This window comes from Rhinichthys klamathensis, unplaced genomic scaffold, assembly GCF_029890125.1.
Source record: "Rhinichthys klamathensis goyatoka isolate OS25496 unplaced genomic scaffold, OSU_Roscu_1.1 h1tg000068l_1, whole genome shotgun sequence".
Lineage (NCBI taxonomy): Eukaryota > Metazoa > Chordata > Actinopteri > Cypriniformes > Leuciscidae > Rhinichthys > Rhinichthys klamathensis.
The window spans coordinates 1,702,487-1,724,771 of NW_026606611.1; the positions used below are offsets into that span (position 1 = coordinate 1,702,487).

Sequence of the window (22,285 nt, forward strand, 5' to 3'; positions counted from 1 at the left end):
GTATTCTCGTCGCTTGATAAACTTAAGGTTGAGCCACTGTAGTCACTCGGACTATTTTAACGATGTCTGTCTTAACTTTTGGGCCGGCCAGTTTCAATCCCTTAAGAAGCCTATGGAGGAGTGATCCAGCTCTCAGATTTAATCAAAAATATCTTAATTTGTGTTCCGAAGATGAACGAACGTCTTACGGGGTTGGAACAACATGAGGGTGAGTAATTACTGACAGAATTTTCATTTTTGGGTGAACTAACCCTTTAACTGTGGCAATTTTGAAAACGCAGAATCGCAATGACCTTGCAAGATACTGAAGAACTACTGTGTTTTTTCCAACGCTATCTCACGATCAATTCGTACGTTTAAACCCCAGTGATGGGTAGGTTTAGGGGCGGGGTCAGGGGTGGTTCATTCGTTCAAATTCATACGAATTGGGCACCTCGTAAATTATGTACGATTTAGCAAAAAATCGTACGAGTGAGGTCGTATGAATCCGTACGAATTAGCCACCTCGTAAAATTCATACGAACTGCCGTGAGATCGGATTGGTTTTTTCATATTGTGTGTAAAAGAGCAGCATGAACATCCCGCTGAATTTCTCTTCAGGAAGAAAATCAAACAGATTTGGAATGACATGAGGGTGAGAATTTCTTTTTCATTTTTGGCTGAGCTGTTTCGTCAACACATGAAATAAAATCACCCAAAACCAGTGCACTAGCTAGCAAATGCCTGTAAGTATGTGTTCAAAAGCGTTGGATTGGGAATGCTCTTTACACATTGAGGTGGGGGTGGTGGTGATGACTCAGCATTGAAACTGATCCCTGCACATGCTGTTTTCCTTCCAGCAATGTCTCTCAGCAGACCTCCATAATTCCTGCATCCTGTCCTCTGCTTGTTCTGGATTTCGTTTTGGTGAGTTTTGCCATTGAACATAGGAAGAGGCCTTAGAGAGTCCCTGAGCAGTTTTGTCAAACCAAAGAAAACCGAAGAAAACTCAAGCCTGAGAAGAAAGAACAGACACGACATTCTATACAAGCAGTGCAGAGCGTTGTAAAGCATTGTAAAGGCTCTGATTCGCTTACAATCATCATTGTTAAATAAGCCCTGTTCATGATGAGCAAACAGCTTTGTAAACATGCATGTGCGATCTGTATGTTTCAGGGTAGCTGAACATTATCTAACCCGAGTGTTCATACTGCATGCCATGCTATAGCACTGAATCTGAGCGATACATTTTCATTCAAAACCACAGTTATAGTTTCTATTATTCAATTGTTGGGGTTATATATGTTCGTGATAGTTTTTGAGATTGTTCTGATACTGGTGACACTGAATGCAGATGGGAAATGTGATAATAAAGGGCAATCGAATGGACTGGATCTTGCACGTCTTTTGTGCCACAAGACTGTGTGACATTACATAGTCAGATTTGGGTGCGTCTGTCATTTGGGAGGCGCACTTTGTATTTCCGGTGTGTTGTGATGTCCGTTGGCCGTCAGTCTGTCCTGAAAAATGTAGAGGTTGTTGCTGGCGGCGATGGCGATGATGTTTTCTTTGGGATGCCAGGCGGTGTGGAGGATTTTCTTCCTGAAGTCCAGACTGTCCACGCTGACGTCCGTCTCTTTCCGTTTCTTCCCCACACACACGCGCCTCGGCTGCAGGACGGCACGCCGCTTACACATCTCACGACTGGCCTCCAGAGTCACGTCACGCCGGCTCGCCCGGTCAAACATTCGGAAGTAGTTGTTGTAAGCCCCCGTCATTATCACGCTGCGGAGGAAGAGAGGGATTGAGAGGGAACAGATGCACAGCAGGTGGATCCACTCGTGCTATATTTCAGAGGTCAAAGGTGAATGTTGTAAAGGTTACGGTTAGGGCCTCACCTGTCTGTTCCATTCCAAGCACATTCAAACTTGTCAAAAATACAATCGCTTTCATACAAAGAGCACAGTTTGGTTCGCAAGTAGTCGTGGACCTAAAAAGACAAGCAAAAATGAGAGAGAATTCTGTAGGAAAAAAAGCTAAGCGCTCATGATAAATGGAGTGAAGTGTCATGATATATAACTGGAATTTTGCTTTATACTGTAGGTTAAAAACATAAGCTGTACTTAAATAAAATCATTTTGGTTTTGGCTTTTCTTCAATAGAGAATTAAAAGGATTTTTAAAGGTCTCACCATTGAGGTGCTTTTTGTCCAACTACATCAAGATGTTTGATGGAGCTGCCCTCTCCCTTTCCTGAAGATTTATTTAGATCTATTTCTATCATGACAACTCTTTAGCACGGTAATGGATATGACACTGTTAATGTATTCGGTCTTGTCGGAATAGATCTGCTACGCTGCTGCTGCAGAGCAAGTACAGAGACTGCGTGTCTGTGTATCTATTAGCAGTAGCATGATGTAAGACATCCTGTTGCTGCACAAATAGCATTTATGATATTACCCGTAGCAGATCTATACAGGTGGAGCTGGGGAAGGTGGAGGAGGGTTTCAGAAGTACTCTGAATGTGCGCAGCAAACACTGACCAACTATTTCAATGTTGATCAGCAATCTCAGTTGCTAAGGCAACATTTTGACTTTTCATTGATTGAGAAGGGTTTTAAGTTTAAGCTTTTCATCTAATTTTTATATTTTCTATTATTTCAGATTTATTTCATTTAAAGAAAACAATGTTTAATAGTTTTAGTTTCAGTTTCAGCTAAAAACAGTTGATTGATTTGAATAATTACTCTTAATTATATATTTTCTTAATACTAATATACTCTTAATATAGGGTAGACAACAGATAAACTGTAAATTTAACACAAAGTAATTTTTTCAGATATTTGAATTTCTTTTGGCTTTAGTGCAATAACTATTAAAAGTCAGTTTAATGTAGCAAACAACATTTTCTCTTTATAATATCACACTTAATATTCCTTTTACATGAATTGAAAACCACTGGTATGGTACTATCATCATATAAACAATATTTCTATGCTATTTTTGTGTTAGTGAGGCCACTTCATATGCACTGAGAGGCTTGGATCCCTTCCAGCTAAAACACTGTGTGAGTTTGTGGATATGTTTGAGTGAGTGAGTAGGTGAGAGACCTGGTATGTTTCCACAGGTTTATTTTCCATGTTGAGGTCCCAGACTTTAGCAGTGAGGTAATCTCTAGTCATCAGGTAGCGGCCGCTGTGACTGAACTTCACATCTGACACAGAGGAAACAATCTCTGAGAAGAACGAGCGGCGGGCTGGATCCACTGCCTCTTCATACACTGTAATGGAGTGAGCACACAGATATAAAAACACTTCATTTAATACAAAGCATTATGACATTAACAACCATTTGAATGTAAACAAGCATCATCTGACCTTACATTAAATATGGACTATGGCAAATTGAGTTTCAAATCTGAAAGTCTAAGTGCTTTAGGATATCTTAAGTTCAATTTAATTTCATAAAAAAAAAAAAAAAAAAAAAACTTAATAGGCTACTATTAGTGGATATGCTCCTATTGTAAGTCTTGGAACAACATTACTGCCAACCACTAAGATTTTAGGTTTAGGCTTAGGACTGAAGGAATTGATGATTTCAGGGGTAGTTACAGGTTATGGTTCACAGGAATGTTGTTTCAAGACCAACAAAATCAGTACATTCAGGCAGTATGATTTGGCATTATAGGCATGTGCGTGGCTTACATTTGGCATGCTGGTCGCAGAGCGCGCGAGCTCTCATGTCACAGAGGCGTGTGGTTCCTGTGCTGCTGCTGAAGGCCAGCAGGTGGCAGTGGTGAGGGTGAAACTCTGCCACTGTGATCACCTCACTGAGGTCCTCCATGTTTTCCGGCTTTAAATCTACAATATCTGACAGAAACTCACTGAGGAACCCTGACAAACTGAGGTTTTATATCATCACTAATTCACAACAACATTTCTAACAGTAACTATTAACAAAAAGTCCCAAACAAAATGCTTTCGTCTGGATTTCTGTAGGGTTGCACCAGCCGTTTGCAGGTTCTTGCTTAAACTGGAACGCAAAGAGGCTACGACACGTAACTACTAGCTAGTTTGTAACTAACTCTGTACTTTATTCACTTGCACCATTTGTTCTGTAATGGGTTGGCATAGGAACTAGAGATGTGAGGTACAAAACTGTTTGGCCCAGTGTCAAGTGACTCTGTCTCTCTAAATGAGTAATTGAATCATTCACTCAAATGATTAGTTTAACAATATTGATTTATTCAGGAACGTAATACCACTGCTGTGTGCTGTTTAGAGATGCAAAGGTCGATTCTGTGATACAGTCTTTGATTCAGATTTGATGGGAATCTTTTTGATTTAAGTGAAGCAAAACTATAGGCAAAGTAATCAGCAAATATCTAGTTAAGGGACTGAACAGATACATTTACACTAAATATAAATGTTTCACCCCTGTTCCAAAACTCATTTGTTCGAAATTCCCAAGGCTGACGAACTTAGGCCTTGTTCACACGGACACGGGTATTTTTATAACCGGAGTTTTTCCTACAGCGTTTAAAAAAAAAATCCCGTCCACACATGCTCGGTCTCCGTCTACATGAAAACGCAAAAACCCGCTATCAAGCGCGGTCAAGAGCATGCCACGCCAGCAGGCGGCGATATAAACCTTAACCGTAAAGCCACGTTGGCCAATCAGAAGCGCAAATCTGACGTCAAACACAGCGGATAACGGCGCACACTCTGACGTCGCAAGGCAAAAACCCCGGTTTCACTGTCTACACGACAACACTGTAACCGGCGTTTCTGAAAATCCTCACCCTGGCAGGGGTTTTCAAAAATGTTCGGTTTCAGTGCGTTTTCGTGTGGACGAACGGCCGAACCGCGTAAAAAAAGTCACGGTTATAAAAATACCCGTGTCCGTGTGGACAGGGCCTTAGAGTGGTTTCAATTTATTTTAAACACTGTTCCTGAATATTATAATCCCAACGTTTATCTGTGTGCTACACATTTTGCGGAGAACAGCTTCCAGAACCACAATGCAGGCTAAACGCACAAAAGCTTGGAGCAGTTCCCACTTTGACTGGACAATCTGTTGTTTGTGGATCACAACTTGTAAGTATGTCTTATTATTTGTAGTTACGTTTTCTATTAACAGTTCCAATTATAAGTTTTATTTTGTTGCAACAACAATGTAAACAAAGGGCAAAGCTTTGCCTCCGCTCACCTGCAAGCCAACATTAGTGTTTAGTTTACTGTAGCTTTTGTAAGACGGTTCACCTCCCTTTAGGAAAATTAACCTTGGTTTTGTGATCGATTACTGCTTGTATTACCATAGTATCATGATTAAAATGGTGTATAACATTGTATCTAAAATGTATGAGAAAATTACAATTAAAAAAACATTCCACCCTGAAACGTCCTGTGAAATCTGTGTTTGCAAAGAAATCCGTTCTGGTAGCTCCTCTTGTCTGTTAACATTGTCAGGGTCTGAATCAGTTTTGAAATTGCCGCCATCCCTTATATTTACACCTGAGGAGATGAAACTCGCGGTTATAGTAAGGGACGTGACATTTCCCAAACACTCGCTTCTCTGCTAAGCGGTGCCAATCACAACACACTGGGCCAGCTAACCAATCACAGCATATTTCAGAAGGAGGGGTTTCATCAAAACAGAAACTAAACGATGCATTCGGGCCAGACTGGGAAGAGAGGAGCTGTAATAATGTAAAATATGTGAAAAATTATGTTTTTTTTTTTTTAACAATCAAGCATGAAAGCATATTCTAGTACACCCCAAAAAGAAAATCAAGACTTTGTGAAAGGGCATAATAGGACCCCTTTAATTTGCAACTCACGCACAGCTGATGCAACTGGCTCCTGCTAAAAAGATTGATCACCATGTTGTTTGGTGCTCAGCAACATGCTAAAAGCTACTCAAAGCACCTTAGCACCTTTCAAATCTAGTTTTATCCATATCTCTGTGCAGCTCTCTCTCTCACTGTAAAAGGATGAGGATACTAAAGCTGCGGTCCGTGATGCTGAGATGCCACAGGTTAATTCTCAGGTCATCAGCAGACAGGTACGTCTCGCAGTCGCTGTTAACACTGATGGAGTTGATGTGATATGCATGTGCGTTAGCAAAAACACGGCGTGGGGTCGCCTCCACCAGCAGATCCATCGGCCGCAGGACAGGGACCTACACCAGCAGAAACTCACATCAGACAATGAGAAGAAACAGAAAAGAAGAAAGGAGAAGTACCACACACCTGTAGAGTGGTGACTGTTGAGAGGTCCTTCAGTCTGCCTTCCTCATCTCGCAGATTATAGCCTTCTGCTCGCTTGTCTCTCTCACTCACCTTCCACAGCTTTACGGTCTTATCTGACAAGAATCACAAAAGGTATGTTATTCTTAATGATTCATCACTGTGTTTTGGCATTGTATGATGTAATGTTATCAAGAGTTTTAGCGGTTACCATTGGTGGAGAGGAGGAAGTGGGCGGGATTATGTGGAGGCAGCCAGCGAATCTTATTGATTTTCTCTTCAATCTCCAAACTTTTCAGGTAATCAAACTCAGGCTCATGACTCTGAAATGTACTATAAACATTATATTCGCCCTAAAAGAGAGAGGTAGCGGGACAAGATAACACGACGTTTTTAGCATAAATGAATTATGAATGAATTGTTTTGCTGTTAATTTAGCTGCTTCCTGTGTTCAGATATCTGAGGAAACGTTATAATAAAAGGTTAAACTAGCTAAATATTATAATATTCTAAATATTATTTATTATAATAATGATAATTTCCATATAACAATGTCATTTAATTATTATTAAAGTCCCCATGAAATCTAAATCAAAGCTTTGTGGTTTAGGGCATCTGTATAAAAGTTAACCAAAAAAAAAAAAGTAAACAAGATTTGCATATTTAAAATGTATTGGGCCTCATTCTTAAAACATGAGGGGAATGAATTTTGGCTTGAATCATTCATAAAAGCATTCTTACGTAAACTCTCAAATCTCCTAATATACCCCAAAGAGCAAATGACATCTGGCCCAGTTGTGGCCCACATCTCCCACATTCTTCTGGCCCACATACTCAACCTGAGTGTGGCTGGCAATAGCATACATATCCGGGCCTCATCTGGGCCAAATGTGGCACATATGGCTCAGTTCTGGCAGCGGCAAAGTAAAAATGGGCCGGATCTGGGCCAGACACAGCAAGCCACAATTCACAATAAAACCGGCTTGATGTGTGTGGGCAAGATACGGCCCGTATGACCTTTGCCGCTGCCAGAATTGAGCCAAATAGTTGGCCAAGAATGTCTCCTCCCACATTATAAATACCACCTGCCTTTACTGTGTTACTATGATGTAAACTAAAACCTATTGACTTTAGAAATGAAATCTCCCATCCCAACTTCCAGTTTTAATAGGAAGTTTGTCAAAAATGGAAAAGTGTGTTTGTCGGAGATATCTCTCACCTGTGGTTCTCTCTGAAAGATGACAACCCTCCCACCCTTATCACCCGTGGCCAGGAACTCTCCAGTCTGGTTGAACTCCACCGTAGAGATGACATCCGCTGAAACACAGACATTTCTTTTTTGTTTTTGTAAAATCCACAGGCCTCTATTTATTGTAATGTGCTGTCAATAAAACTGCAGATCTGCTCAGTCAATATTTTAGTTGAGACTAATTTCCACATTTTAAAATAATGGGGAAGTCATCAAAACTGTGAATTACTATGCATAACACAAATTGAAATATGGAAATTATGTAGTAACCAAAATTATCTTATATTTGAGCTTCTTTGTCGAGATTCCAGCTCTGTACACCTGGGTTATTATAAAAAATGTATGTGTTACTTGAAATAAATATTAACTGAAATACAATACAATGTTAAAAAAAACTTACAATTATTTTATTTCAACTAGTTGCCAAAGAAACATTTCTAATTTTTATTCTTGATGTAATAAAAAAAACGAACTGAAATAAAAATGAATAAAATCTATAAAGACTTATATATAACCAGACCATTCTTAGTTGTAACTGAGTTATGGTCTGGCAAAGCGTCAGACAAATCATTTCCAGAGGGGCGTCACCACCGGACGTCGCGGATAGACCTAAACCCAATCAGAGCGATGAAGGAGATGACGTATGCAGAGCGGCGGAGAAACATCTCCGAGTGTTGTTCTTTGCTCGGTTTTTAACAAAAAGGAAACGTTCAAATTGCTTAAAACAGACGCGATAGCTGATTCGAACGAGTGATGTTCGACGGCGGCATCCATCTGTGTAATGTAGGCTACAAAATCTGCTTCAAAATCCCAGCGCTGTCGTCATCGTGTAAAGCCCGCCCCAACGTTTCTGATTGGTGCCTCGATTTCGACGGATTGGAAATGGGCTTGAATGAGCTCTTTGCCAGACTAACTTTCAGAGCAAATCTAAATTTGCCGGAAGTTGTCTGGGTTTTCCCAGGCTATATAATAGTATCTCAATGATACTAAAATAACACTGATGCATACTCGTTCTCTCAAAAACTTCAGAAGGTGCATCCTGGGATGCTTTGAAGCAGTATTGAAGTTGTTCCTACTTGTTGACTGCGTCATATAAAGACATTTATCTATGTCTACAAAACTATTTCAAGTATTTCAGCAAAGCCTTTACAAGAAACATCAGTGTGTCCAAACTTTTGACTGGTATTGTAGATCCACGAGAGTTTGTGGGGTATGATGGTGTGTGTGTGTACCCTCAGTGTACTCTGGCTCCAAGGCAGCGAGGTCTGAACAGAGAACCGGGCTCAGCATTCTGGGACGGAACCAAGGGCGGGGCTGCAGCTCTACCAATCCTGCAAAGAGGAGGAGTCTCATGATGAGCGTTAAAAAAGCGTGAGTGGAAGGTCTAGAACATGCCACCGGTGTTTTAATGTCTGCCAGAGAAAGATGTTCCAGAGGCTGATGTTCAAAGCAGGTCACATGAGCGGAGCAGAGATAAACCACAAGATCTACACGATGGTTTTGATGTGCTGAAATGGGCCTAGATTTGAGATTAGTTGATGTAATCTTGTTTTGCATCAATATAAACAAAAGATTATCAGAGGGGAGGGGCTGGAGGGGATGGGGATCCCAGATCTGCCACACAGAAACAACTCCCTCTGGTCTAAAAGCTTGAAACGGCCTCTGAGATGTAGTTTAGGGTGTTTTAAGAGGATCACATGGCTCACTTTTGCTTTTAAACATTCAGACAGCAAAGCAAGCATGCAAATTTAAATGAAAAACAAGACGTTCATAGAAAAACACTCTTACCTTCTGTCACATCGCTGTGCTAGCAGTCGCGTTCAGATACTGATTTATTCATTCAGTTCCATTGCTGAGTTGGTGTGTACAAAAGGTGTCTGTGAAGGTGTGTGTGTGTTTGAGGAATGAGCAACACACCATCCATTTTTCATCCATCAGCATCGAGGTCTGCTGCAAAGCGTCATGGGGTAAATGAGGGCTAAGTCCATGCGAAGAGACTGATGACACTCTACAGGATATGAACTCCACAATAAAATGCTGAAGAAAAACCACAAGAAGAATCTCTTGGCTCAGTTGGGATGCATCTACACCCAGAGGACCCTTCCGGTCAATTCATTCCTGTTGGGTTTTCCTGAAATCAGAAGTAAACACATGACAGCTGGATTTGTGCGTGGGCATACTGATGTTTGTGCAAAAGAATGAGGGAGGGGTAAACATTCTGCCTATTCTGCTGCATAGACTCCTCCTCCAAAGCATATCACAGAGAGGGAGACACAAAGATGCGGAGTGACACGCACTCGTCCAATCAGGCCACTGGTCAGGGAGTTGTAGCCAATGGGAGAGCAGATCAGCATCACAGAGAGCAGCATCCCCCCACTACAGCATCACACTGATACAGCTACAAGAGCGGTTGCCTGGTAACCGCATCTGTCTGTGAGAGCACAGCACGAGTCTGGCAGGAAACATGAGGCTTTGCAATGGTTACATAAAGATGTGAGAAACCTTACATGATGCACTGTCAGGAAAAAAGTGCAAAAATTGTACCTTTAGTTGTACAACAGTTTGTCACTGGGGCAGTACTATTAAAAGGACAACTTTGTAGGGTGTATTCACACCAGGAAAGTCCGATAGTTCACTTGCTTTGGTCCGGACCAAATATATATATATATATATTTTTTGGTACGGTTCGCTTTCACACTGCTCTTTTTCCAAGTGAACCAAAATTTGTAAAACAAAACCACACGTGTGCTAAGGTCGTCCATTCATTGGACAAGGATTCTCAAGTAGGGAAATCAGGAAGTGCAAAAAAGGCTCAGCATGGAGATATTTCGTACTGCAATATTTGTTCTTTTACTAATTGTGTGTTATTCTGTGCTACATGGGCATCTGTGCTACATGGGCATCTGCCCAAATGTTAATAAGGCAGCTCGTCTCTTCGAAGCTCCAGGTCAAACCACGACTCATTTTATCAAATGTAGTAGGCTACAACAGATCACTTTCCCATAACGCAACTCCGACTACGGAAGCCTGTTAACTCAAAGGCGCAGTGCTTTCTTGCAATTGGGTCGGTTCATGTTCACACCGTAAACGAACCGTACCAGAGTTCGTTTGGAACCGTACCGAGACCACCTCTTCAGCTGGGTCTCGGTTCGGTTGTTTGGTCCGCACCCGAGTTCGATTGCTGTATTCACACCTGCCCAAAAGGTCCGCACCAAGGGGGGAAACGAACTAGAGTTCGATTCAATCGAACCAAACAAGGCAGGTGTGAATACACCCTATATACCTCCAAAAGGTGCCTTTTAAAAATAATATTTCAATCATGACGACTCTCGAAATTTCCACATGTCAAAATGTGTGAATGTTAATCGGACTGGACTACGATTCTGCTGCGGAGCAAGTACTGTATGGACTTGCTACTGCTAATAGATACACAGACATGCTGCTGTGAGGATGTAAGGCCCTGTTTACACCTGGTATTATGTGTTTTGGTCAATCGGATCACAAGTAGACGAGGGAGAAACATTCCCGTTTACACCTGGTGTTTTATTGCATCTCTTTTGTCCACTATCGACCACTTCTGTCCTGATTTCTTCAAGGGGTATATGGGCGGGTAAATGTATGGGCCTTTTCAGGTATGACTAAATAAGCTCACGCAATTTACATATGAACACGACCGGAGACGACAGAAAAACACACGGATAGATTCAGATTTCGTTTCTGCTCTGACAACCGCAAGACCGTGTGTGTTAGAAATCAGGAATGGTGAGAACATTGTGCTTGGTACATTTTTTCATCCTCAAACCAAACTTGGGTCTTCAGTCGATAAAGTTTAAATCCCGTCTGGCTAGAGCGCTTCCCATAATGTTTACGCAGTATAGGCCAGTAGGAGGAGAGCAAGGGTCTTTTGTGGCTGTTCAAAAACATTCGACCACATGAGCGTCTACACTAAGAAAGCAATCCGGTCGAATGCGTTTTTGACTCATTCTGGAAGTTTGAGTCTCATGTTCTCAAGACATTTTAGACCCCAACCTGTATTTAGCCTCGTCCTATGCATCTGTTCCCTCTCAATCCCTACATAGCAGATCTTGGCAGGTGGATCTGGGGAAGGTGGAGAGTTTCAGAGTAAATCTATAAAGACTAACCTACAGCACAACACTGAATCAGACCATTTAAATGTTAAGTAAGCAATCTCATTGGCTGCAGGATCACCAATCAGTTTACGCCATGCGGTAATGATGTGATTGAATGCAGATTGCATGTAAATGACCTATCAGTCTGCGCCATCTAGAGTTTAATGACTGAACTAGATACTGTACTACTATGGACTTTTACGGGTAAATAAGTTAGAAAGTTGTCCTTTGTACTGCCCCAGTGACAAGCTGTTTTACCCCTAAAAGTTGAATTCTTTGCACATTTTGTTTTCTCAGTGTATTTAGCATTTCACATCCTGTCCACACTGTAAAAAATGATTGTGATTTTAACGGTAAAAGACTGTAAAAATGCTACAGTGAAAAACTGTTAATTGGTTAACAGAAAGTTTTCGTACTATATACGGTAAATAACTGTGAGATCTAATAGTACATTTAATGTAATCTTACTGTAAAATTTACAGTTTTTGAAAGTGAAAAAGAACAACTCATTGTATCATTTACCGTGAAAAACCATAAATTTACATTCCCACAATTCCCTGCGTGACACTTCGCATTTTATGTATTTTTGTTGAAATAACTATGTTTCTTCATAGTTTTCTTAGTTTTTTTCTAATCAGTTATGTACATTAGGCTTTTATGTTACATTTAATGTTGTTAAATTAATGTTTATTGCATTTTTAAAATTTCATGTGTTACCATGATGGTGTTTAATGTTTGTGTGAATGAAACTGTGCAGCTTCTATTAACTTTCTAGTGAAAGAGCTGCTTGTGATGAGCTTTATTTGATCATGTGACTCTCATCACCACTGTGGTTGTTGGTTGTCAGCGTATTAATGGTATAAAACAGATATTAATACTTCAATAGGTTGGTAAATCAACATTATATCAGATAATGAAATACGATTTATTACTGTAAATTTTAAGTTAAGTCTGTAAAACCTAATATGTTGCTACCATATTTAATACGGTAAATTTCTGGCAACCACAGCTGCCGGTATTTTATCGTAAATTGAACAAATTTCTTTTTACAGTGTATGATTAATAATGAAGACTGCTTGAATTGAATTTCATCAGCTGAGTTCTGTCTTCGGGCAGCTTTGAGACTTCAGACCATAGCAGCAGGTGTTGATGAGAGTGTGAAGTTCAGGGTGCGAGAAGATAAAAGTAGACTGGGCTTAATTCACTTCCTGACCTGCAAAGACAGCATATATAAATTCTGTTAACATGCTGCTTTTACAGATTTTGATCTTTTGCAACATCCTGTAATGCTTCATAATGACTATAGATGAAATGATGTGGTGTACTGATGGCGTACTGATATATTGCAATTGATGTGAGAAAAAAAGCATGCAGAAAAACGTGTTAAATATATTTGTTGTCTTGTGCTATATTTTTGAGTTTCTGACATGTTCACTGCATGAGTTTCACTTAAACTCACTGCCTGGAGGGAGAGAGGGAGGAGTCTGTCTTCACACAGATATAAGCCTTCTGAATGAAAATGAAAATGAAAATTGGAATATCAAAGACAAGAGCAGCACCAACATTAGGTAAAGCATGCAATCTCTCAATTTTATGAATTATTTTGCTCAGAAATGTTTCCTTTACACACCGCTTAAGGGGCTTTAGAATGATATTTGAGCACTATTCTCAATAGTTGAAAAGACTGTGTTGGGTTGGCAGAGGAACTAGAGATGTGAGGTACAACACTGTTTAGCCTATATCTTTTATTGAATCATTCACTTAAGCGATTACTTTAACAATACTGATTTATTCAGGAACGAAAAACCACTAATTGTGTGTTGCTTAGAGGCGGTGTTCTCGATTTGATTCAGCTTTGATTGGAACTGTTTTCGAAGCAAAATATAGGCAAAGTAGTCTGGTGCAAAAAAGTTTAGGGACTGAACAGATACATTTACACTAACTATAACTACAACATTGTTGATATAACTGTGTGATAGTTGGTTATAAACAAACCTTAAATGCCATATAGAGACTCAAATCAGTGAATCTTTTTGTAATCTGTTAATTTACAAGAACAAAACGTCTGAACGAACCGATTAACCAGAACTAATAAGATTTTCCAAAGTTACAATTGAGGACGGTTTCGGACGAACCGTCCCACTATGATGAATCAGACTTTCCATGCTTTGTAAAACAGAGAAAAGTTCATTTAGGAGGAACCGATACGCTGGAATGAAGAGAGAGCTGAGAATTGTTATTTAACACTGGGTAGTAAACTAATACTACAAATGTGACATTAAAACTGTGATCGTTGTGCTACTCGCTAATCATTGGAAAAAGTAGCTTGTTACTGGAAGTCTTTGGTTTAATTTCCCTGTCCTCCATTTATTTTGCAGAAAGAAATAATCACTCAAAAAGAGAGTCAAATCCGCACAATGTGAATTAATTATGTGCGCTGATCGGCGGTGGTGCCATACACTTCATTGAATGTCATCGTGTCTTTCGAGAGCCAAGCAGATTCGTTACAGGTGCGAAATAATGTACACTTTATAAACTATATGCTAGGCTCTTTTGCCAGACCATTAATACACTCACCTAAAGGATTATTTGGAACACCATACTAATACTGTGTTTGACCCCCTTTCGCCTTCATAACTGCCTTAATTCTACGTGGCAATGATTCAACAAGGTGCTGAAAGCATTCTTTAGAAATGTTGGCCCATATTGATAGGATAGCATCTTGCAGTTGATGGAGATTTGTGGGATGCACATCCAGGGCACGAAGCTCCCGTTCCACCACATCCCAAAGATGCTCTATTGGGTTGAGATCTGGTGACTGTGGGGGCCATTTTAGTACAGTGAACTCATTGTCATGTTCAAGAAACCAATTTGAAATGATTCGAGCTTTGTGACATGGTGCATTATCCTGCTGGGAGTGGCCATCAGAGGATGGGTACATGGTGGCCATAAAGGGATGGACATGGTCAGAAACAATGCTCAGGTAGGCCGTGGCATTTAAACGATGCCCAATTGGCACTAAGGGGCCTAAAGTGTGCCAAGAAAACTTCCCCCACACCATTACACCACCACCACCAGCCTGCACAGTGGTAACAAGGCATGATGGATCCATGTTCTCATTCTGTTTACGGCAAATTCTGACTCTACCATCTGAATGTCTCAACAGAAATCGAGACTCATCAGACCAGGCAACATTTTTCCAGTCTTCAGCTGTCCAATTTTGGTGAGCTCTTGCAAATTGTAGCCTCTTTTTCCTATTTGTAGTGGAGATGAGTGGTACCCGGTGGGGTCTTCTGCTGGTGTAGCCCATCCGCCTCAAGGTTGTGCGTGTTGTGGCTTCACAAATGCTTTGCTGCATACCTCGGTTGTAACGAGTGGTTATTTCAGTCAAAGTTGCTCTTCTATCAGCTTGAAACAGTCGGCCTATTCTCCTCTGACCTCTAGCATCAACAAGGCATTTTCGCGCACAAGACTGCCGCATACTGGATGTTTTTCCCTTTTCACACCATTCTTTGTAAACCCTAGAAATGGTTGTGCGTTAAAATCCCAGTAACTGAGCAGATTGTGAAATACTCAGACCGGCCCGTCTGGCACCAACAACCATGCCACACTCAAAATTGCTTAATCACCTTTCTTTCCCATTCTGACATTCAGTTTGGAGTTCAGGAGATTGTCTTGACCAGGACCACACCCCTAAATGCATTGAAGCAACTGCCATGTGATTGGTTGATTAGATAATTGCATTAATGAGAAATTGAACAGGTGTTCCTAATAATCCTTTAGGTGAGTGTATATTCTGGTAGTGTTGTTTGGGTGGGCCAGCACCAAATAGACTTGTGGCATTGACCCTGGTTTAACTATGGGCACTTTTGGCCCTCTGGATTGTAAAGCACTCAAAACACACTTTTGAAGTTTTCAAGTTTTAATGTAAAATAAGTTCAAATCTGGTAACCCCTGGCTGGGACATAGAAGCATCCAAAGTTAAACATGCAGTTGCTCTATATTCAACTTAGGCCCCGTTTACACGAGAACGATTCCGGGTGAAAACGTAAAAATATTTTTTCGGATGTGCCTTTCGTTTACACGGCAACGGCGTTTTGGGGGCTTAAAAACGCAAAAAAGTGAAACCACCCTCCAGAGTGGAAATCTTAAAAACGCTCCACCGTCGCGTTCCCGTCTAAACGGTAAAAACGCAAATCTGCTCACGGTGGCTCTCGTCGCGTACGCGTTTACGTCACATGCATGCGCCAGTACAGGAAAATAACAACCAACATGTCAGATTATTTCCATACGCATGACCTAGCAGCTCTGAAAAACATACAAGAGTCTTTTCAACAGTTGTACAAAATATTCTAAGATATGGTGTTGTTGTGTGGCAGTGCTTCACATTGCCACCTAGCTGCCTGGAGTGCATACTACATCGAATTTCACACACTTTTGCGTCACCATATGCACGCGGATTTCCCAACCATAACGCTCGTCTAAACGCAGAATAAAAAGTGATAACGCAACGCCACTTTTGCGTTTTTTCTTCAGATCGTTTCCGTGTAAACATAGCCTCAATCAACTTGTTGAGCTGTTGTATAAAAGCAAAAACATTGTGTCTAAATCACAGCTGTGCTGATATTCAGACCAGAACTCTTTTAACACGTGAAACTGGTTAAGTAAAGGCTGTCAGTGTGATTGAAAGAATAATGTTGTACGCCTCAGCATTCTTTAGCTCCATAGTGACTCTTTCACATTGTTGGGAAGCAACTCTTCAGGTAAATCTTGATTCCTAACTTTAGGAATGAAAGCGTGATCAGTGACGTTTGGTTTCTAGGCACTAGGCTTTGGCTTATTAGAAAGAGAAGACGTGTAAAGGTACTCTCTGTATGTTTAAAGATACTCTCTGTATGTTTAAAGATGTCAAAAGCCACTGATGTGATGATGAGCACTGAAGTTTACCAGCAGCAGTATGACGTCTCCCAGTTCCTGAAGATCAAGCCAATGGCTTTGGGGGTAAAACACACTTTTTTTTTTACATTCTGTTTTGTTTCTGTAACTTTTTGTTCGTATGTTCTTATTTTCCTGTGTTTGAGTTTTTCTTTGTTCCCCTGGTTCCTGTTGCTATAGTTGTTTCCATACTTGTCATCATCTTAAGTATTCCTTTACCTTTGTATTTAATGCCGTCAGTTCTCTGTCAAGTATTGCATTTATGTTTGTTAGTAAAGCTGTTGCGTTTTACCTTCTCCTGTGTTAATCTTTGTTATTTCGGTTAAATAAAGTAACAGTAAAGTTAAATAAAGTCCTTGCCTCGCCTGTGTTTAGTGAGTATGAATTAAAAGGTATAATATCTAATGTTTTTCTATCACAGATATTGGAAATCTTGATAGGTTTATTAGGACTTGGTTTGACAATCTGGAATGATAGGCCTTTTCTTCTCTGGTCACCAATTGTTGTAAGTCCATCATTTCAATATCAGTACAACATTATGCAATGAACAAATACTGAATTTTGTTCCATTTCTATTCCGCAGTTCATTATAATTGGAGCTCTAACATTCTCGGCTGCACACACATGTAAACCACGTCTGGTAAGTGTCAACTGTACTGCCTTGAGAAGAAGCTAAACTTTTTAATAAATTGGCATATGGGGAATTTTATGTTTTCTTTTGTTGTCTTGTAGGTAAAATACTCCCAAATACTCAGCTATATCAATTTTGCAGTAGCTGCTTTCTCCCTACGCTCTCACTTTTATATCACTTGGGTAAGTAGTCACATACAGTATCTGTGCGTGTGTCTAAATTAAAATGATTTACTGTCAATTCTTGTTTGTCCAAGTCTACAATCCATGAAACAGTCTAAGTTTCAGTCTACAACAGTGTAACATAGCAGTGAACTAATCCACCCTTTGTACTGTTTAGATTTGACAACCGGTTTTTTCATTCATATTTTAGTTTATAATCACTGTCTCTTTATTTTTCAATCAGGGTGTGTCCTGCTTTCTCCTAATGTCATGTGATATTCTGATCTCAATCTTCTCTCTTGCTGTTGCCGCAACCTTCTGTCCCTGTTGTTGCAAACCAAAGGTAAACATCATCAAGAGATTAAAACATTCATTTTGAGAAAAACCGAATAAGATTAAATAGATGTATAATAAATGTGATGTTGGTTCTCTCTTAGCCAAGACCTGTCACGGTCAGTTATATGAATACAGATTTGCCCGTCAACCATATTGTGCTGATGGGCCAGCCGGACTCTTCTGCAATGGCACATCCTGGTACTTCAGTCCTGTACATGATGCCAACAGCAGATGGCCAAGTCTCACCTGCACTTATGCCAATGTGGGGTCCATTTTCCAATGCACCTCCACCAAACTACAGTCCAGTACCAATTACACCTCCACCAACCTACGACCAAGTCACAGCTGCACTTCTACTAAACAACAGTCCAGTCCCAAGGGCGCCTCCACCAGCATACGAGGTAATCATGAGCATTTTTGAGTAAAGGCCCGTTCACACCAAGAATGATAACTATATAATGGCGCTTTTCCACTACACAGTACCAGCTCGCCTCGCCTCGGCTCGGCTCGACTCGACTCGCCTTTGTTTGGTTTTCCACTGTGTAAAAGTTGTACCTGTACCTGCTTTCGGGTACTTTTTTTCGTACCACCTCCGGCGAGGTTCTGAGCGAGCTGAGGCGATACTAAAATGTGGCGTGAAAACAATGCCGACTGCTGATTGGTCAGAGAGAATCGTCACTATTCACTGCGTCATCATTGCACGCGCCAGATGGAGTATCCTGAATAACCCCGCCATTTTTAAATAGTTTGGCCAGAGATAGTTACTAAACTTACTATTATTATTATGGCAACTCGGAAGAATACGCCGTGGTCAAACGAGGAGGTGCAGACATTCCTTTGTTTGGTTGCCGAAGAGAGGATCCAGCGAGAGCTTGATGGGGCAACGAGGAACGAAAGGCGTCGCTATGACGACCGGGTACTATTTGTGGCGGTACTTTCTGCAATGAAAAACAGAGCGAAAAGCGAGCCGAGTCGAAGCGAGCCGAGTCGAGTCGAGCTGGTACTGTTACGATGTGGTTGAGACAAGAAAGAAGCAGGATCCACTTGCAGCACAATTTATTAAACAAACTCCAAACTGGACAAGGACTCAGACAGGGAACAGGACTCAGGAACAGAACAACCAGCATCGACGTTACAACAACAAGAACTCACAAGGACTGGACTGAAACACAGGGCTTAAATACAAGTGGTTAACGGGAAACACCTGGGAAGACTAATAGACAGACAGGGAACCACTAAACATGACAAGACAAACCCACACCGTGACAGGTACTGGTAATGGAAAAGCGCCATAAGTGCACACCAACGCACAATAAGCACGCTGCAGGTTTGTCGTCTGCCGCTTCAAACGCCCAAGGTGGATTCTGATTGGCTGTCAATGGTTTTATCGTTCATCAGCTGGAAAAAAAAAAGTTCTGAAAGTGAATCCAACAATGTTTTTTTCTCTGTGCCGTTATAGCACATTCTTTCATACTTAGAACGATAACTTTATTGTTATTGTTGGTCTGAATGGGCCTTAACTCTAGAAAATCAGAAAATGAATGTAGAATGGTTTACACATTCAAATCCTATGAATAATCTTCACCTTTAATCATATTTGCTTGCTACCGTATTGTAATTGCTGTACCGCACGGTTTTGACAGTGTGTTTTACAATTGCAGTATGAAGATTTACAGGCCAGAAGATGAACTAGATCTCCGACACAAATGGGGAAATTGGACGTTTACACTATTTATGGCATTGAAATATGGTGAATGGAAAAAGGTTTGTGAATCATTTGTAAATAATTGTAATATTACAAAAATGTATATATATATATATATATAAAAAATAAATTATTTATGAAAAACAGAACGGTGAATGCATGCTTTAACTGCATTTTGTCGTACAAAAATGATCTGTAATAAAACTAAAAAGAACTAAAATATATGTCAAACACAAACACAACCACTTTGCTTAACTATTAGTTGTTATTATTACTAGTAGCGTTTTGCCCCATTAACGCTGGAGTCGATTTTGTAGTCTTGAGACCTCTCGGGATCACATGGCCTTGGCTGGGTTTTGGCTTGTGCTCTCAGTGGTGAAATTCTAGTGTAGTAAATTATTTTAAACATTAAGTGGCATATTCTCATGACTCTCTTTAATGTGCCTCATAAATACGTGAATGCATGCATGTGTCAAAATACAGAAAAGAGTCTTTGTGTGATTCTTGTGCTTTCATTATGTTTATTAAGATTTTTTATTTATTTGATTTTAACATGTACGTAGACAAAGTAAACTGTTACTTTATATTTCTTTTATAAAATGTCAACAAACCCAAAGTCATGTGAGGGCACAAGTGCCTATCAAACAGTGTTCAGTGTGTACTGTAGAGAAAAGACAAATATTCAAGTTTGTATCACTCAAGATATAAATGGATTATTTATTAACTTCTAGAATTCGCTTCAGAAAAGACTCACATGGAACAGGATTCACATTTTATATTAATATTTGTTTGCACTGTCCTGCCACATAAATGTTTCCAGCATGAACATTTCAGAAGACCTGTCGACGCCTATAGAAGAAAAGTGGGTAACGCTTTAGATTACAGCCCGGAAAGTACTCTGTAATAAAGAGGAATTTACAGAGTAACTTTCTGTAATTATAGTGTACCTATAAAGTACTTGCATGTAAGTATAAGGGAACAATATGTAAAGTTTGGGGAATAAAGGGGTAACAACCAGGAGAAATAAAAAAATATTTATACTGTAAGTATTATAGAACTAAGGGGTACTTATTCTACTATTATGATACAACAATCTTACATTTGGGAGCAATTTAGCGAGAACACTGCATACCTTTTTGTAATAATTGTGTACCAATACATACTGTATAGGCTTTTTTTAAATTACAGGGTACATATCTATGCATTTATACTTTTATTTATTTATTTTTTGATAGCAAAAGTGCAGATGTTTAAGTTGGGCTAACATGTTTCAAGGCAAGAAAAGCTAAGACTATTGCAATTTTTTTAAATACTGGGAAATATATCTTGTTTCATGTGGTTACAGGGTAAGTGGTGCTTGTATAATAAATAAAGGTTTCTGAGTCAGTGATATAAGATTGTGTGTATGCATTTTTATTGTTACCCTGTAACTACATGGAACAAGAGGGTAACAAGCACCACTTTAATTTACGGCCCGCAATGTCACACTTAATCTGTAACTACATCGAACAAGAGGGTAACAAGCTACATGAAACAAGAGTATCTTTCCCCAATATTTAAGCAAAAGTTGCAATAGTTTTCGTTTTGAGTCCACTTTTGTTAAAAATATTACATTTTAAAAATTACAGGGTACATATCTATGCATTTATAAAGCCTATACAGTATGTACTGGTTCACCATTATTTCAAAAAGGTACGCAGTGAGTGTATGTTCTTGCTAAATTGCTCCCAAATGTAAGATTGTTATATCATAATAGTAGAAAAAGTACCCCTTAGTTCTATAATACTTACAGTATAAATAATTTTTTAATTCTCCTGGTTGTTACCCCTTTATTCCCCAAACTTAAAATATTGTTCCCTTATACTTATATTGTAAGTACATTATAGGTACACTATAATTACCGAAGGTTACGCTGTAAAATTGCTTTAATTACGCAGTACTTTCCGGGCTGTAATCTAAAGCGTTACCGAAAAGTGTAATTTCAGAGAAAACACAGCACTGGATATTCACATTACACTTTATTCTGAAAGTCCACTTTAGACATTCTACTAACTAACTAACTCTGCAACTACACAAACCCTAACCCTCGAAGTGATAAAATAAAACAAAATTCTGTATCAAAATTTATAGGCAAGAAAAGTAGTTTGTTTAGGCTGGGTTGTATGAATTACAAACCTGCGCACATATTTTAAAAAGCACATAACTATAGAATTCTGAATGAGCATGTGAACGCCGTCAGCGTTAATCACAGGTTCGCGTTTAAAGTCTGATCATTTCGACGGAGGTGAATCAATCAAAGTTAACTTTAGCTGGAAGTAACATTATTCAAGAACCGCTATAACGCCAAAACAATCTGTTACCTTAAATTATATGTTTATCTCTGTAAAGCTGCTTTGAAACAATCCATTGTTAAAAGCGCTATATAAATGAAGATGACTTGACTAACCTAACCTAGCAGTCTACTATTACTCTAATAAGAGTTAGTTGACATGTAGTTGCAAAGTTACTTATAGTTAGGAGAATGTCTGAAGTGGACTATGAAAATAAAGAGTAACCCAGATAATAAAGGCAGTAAAAATGTTCACAGAATTACATTATAAATTAGATGATTATCTGACTGTATAAGACTTTGACTATAAGACAGTTTTGTGAATATTCAGATCTTCTCTCTCCTTTTAATAAATAATCAACCAAGGCCTAAACAATTTAAATAAACAAGGACTTCTTTATTGTACAGTATAGAAGCTTGTCTCCGCCACCGAAGTCACAATTAGCATTTTAATTTTTTATATCTCGCAGTTCAGACTATTTTCCTCAAAACTGTGAGTTTATATCAATTGTGAGAAATAAAGGCTGCATTGTGAGATATAAACTCACAATTGCGAGAGAAAAAAAATGTCGGAAAAGAGTTTC

At 39.6% G+C, this 22,285-nt stretch overlaps 2 protein-coding genes across 4 annotated transcripts; one reads left to right on the forward strand and one right to left on the reverse strand.

Moving 5' to 3' along the window:
- Positions 1–629: 629 nt before the first annotated feature.
- On the reverse strand, positions 630–8,793 carry ppp2r2cb (protein phosphatase 2, regulatory subunit B, gamma b). Its single transcript, XM_056250242.1, has 9 exons — positions 8,707–8,793; positions 7,445–7,542; positions 6,437–6,578; positions 6,229–6,341; positions 5,981–6,158; positions 3,683–3,847; positions 3,089–3,258; positions 1,878–1,969; positions 630–1,764 (listed from the first exon to the last, which is right to left on the reverse strand). Exons 1-9 carry the CDS (start codon positions 8,762–8,764, stop codon positions 1,437–1,439), a joined length of 1,344 nt encoding a protein of 447 aa, XP_056106217.1. The 5' UTR covers positions 8,765–8,793; the 3' UTR covers positions 630–1,436.
- Positions 8,768–19,476, forward strand: si:ch211-175m2.4 (uncharacterized). 3 transcript variants are annotated; one of them, XM_056250244.1, is made up of 8 exons: positions 8,768–8,845; positions 16,510–16,605; positions 16,961–17,044; positions 17,123–17,179; positions 17,272–17,352; positions 17,576–17,674; positions 17,769–18,068; positions 19,329–19,476. In XM_056250244.1, the coding sequence occupies exons 2-8, from the start codon at positions 16,510–16,512 to the stop codon at positions 19,353–19,355; spliced, it is 744 nt and encodes a 247-aa protein (XP_056106219.1). In that variant the 5' UTR covers positions 8,768–8,845; the 3' UTR covers positions 19,356–19,476. The 3 variants fall into 3 exon arrangements, with proteins under 3 accessions (XP_056106219.1, XP_056106220.1, XP_056106218.1); XM_056250243.1 differs by lacking the exon at positions 8,768–8,845 and adding an exon at positions 13,052–13,172; XM_056250245.1 differs by lacking the exons at positions 8,768–8,845; positions 17,576–17,674 and adding an exon at positions 13,051–13,172.
- The last annotated feature ends 2,809 nt before the right edge of the window (positions 19,477–22,285 follow it).

What these genes read in the sequence shown, in the direction of transcription:
- ppp2r2cb (XM_056250242.1), bottom strand. Translation starts at nt 8,764, where the DNA reads ATGCTGAGCCCGGTTCTCTGTTCAGACCTCGCTGCCTTGGAGCCAGAG. An exon ending in GGAGCCAGAGTACACTGAGG is followed by an intron (nt 7,543 to 8,706) that starts GTACACACACAC and finishes TCTGTGTTTCAG; the next exon opens with CGGATGTCATCTCTACGGTG. An exon ending in CAACAGTCACCACTCTACAG is followed by an intron (nt 6,159 to 6,228) that starts GTGTGTGGTACT and finishes CTGCTGGTGTAG; the next exon opens with GTCCCTGTCCTGCGGCCGAT.
- si:ch211-175m2.4 (XM_056250244.1), top strand. Translation starts at nt 16,510, where the DNA reads ATGTCAAAAGCCACTGATGTGATGATGAGCACTGAAGTTTACCAGCAG. An exon ending in ACACATGTAAACCACGTCTG is followed by an intron (nt 17,180 to 17,271) that starts GTAAGTGTCAAC and finishes GTTGTCTTGTAG; the next exon opens with GTAAAATACTCCCAAATACT. An exon ending in CCTGTTGTTGCAAACCAAAG is followed by an intron (nt 17,675 to 17,768) that starts GTAAACATCATC and finishes GTTCTCTCTTAG; the next exon opens with CCAAGACCTGTCACGGTCAG.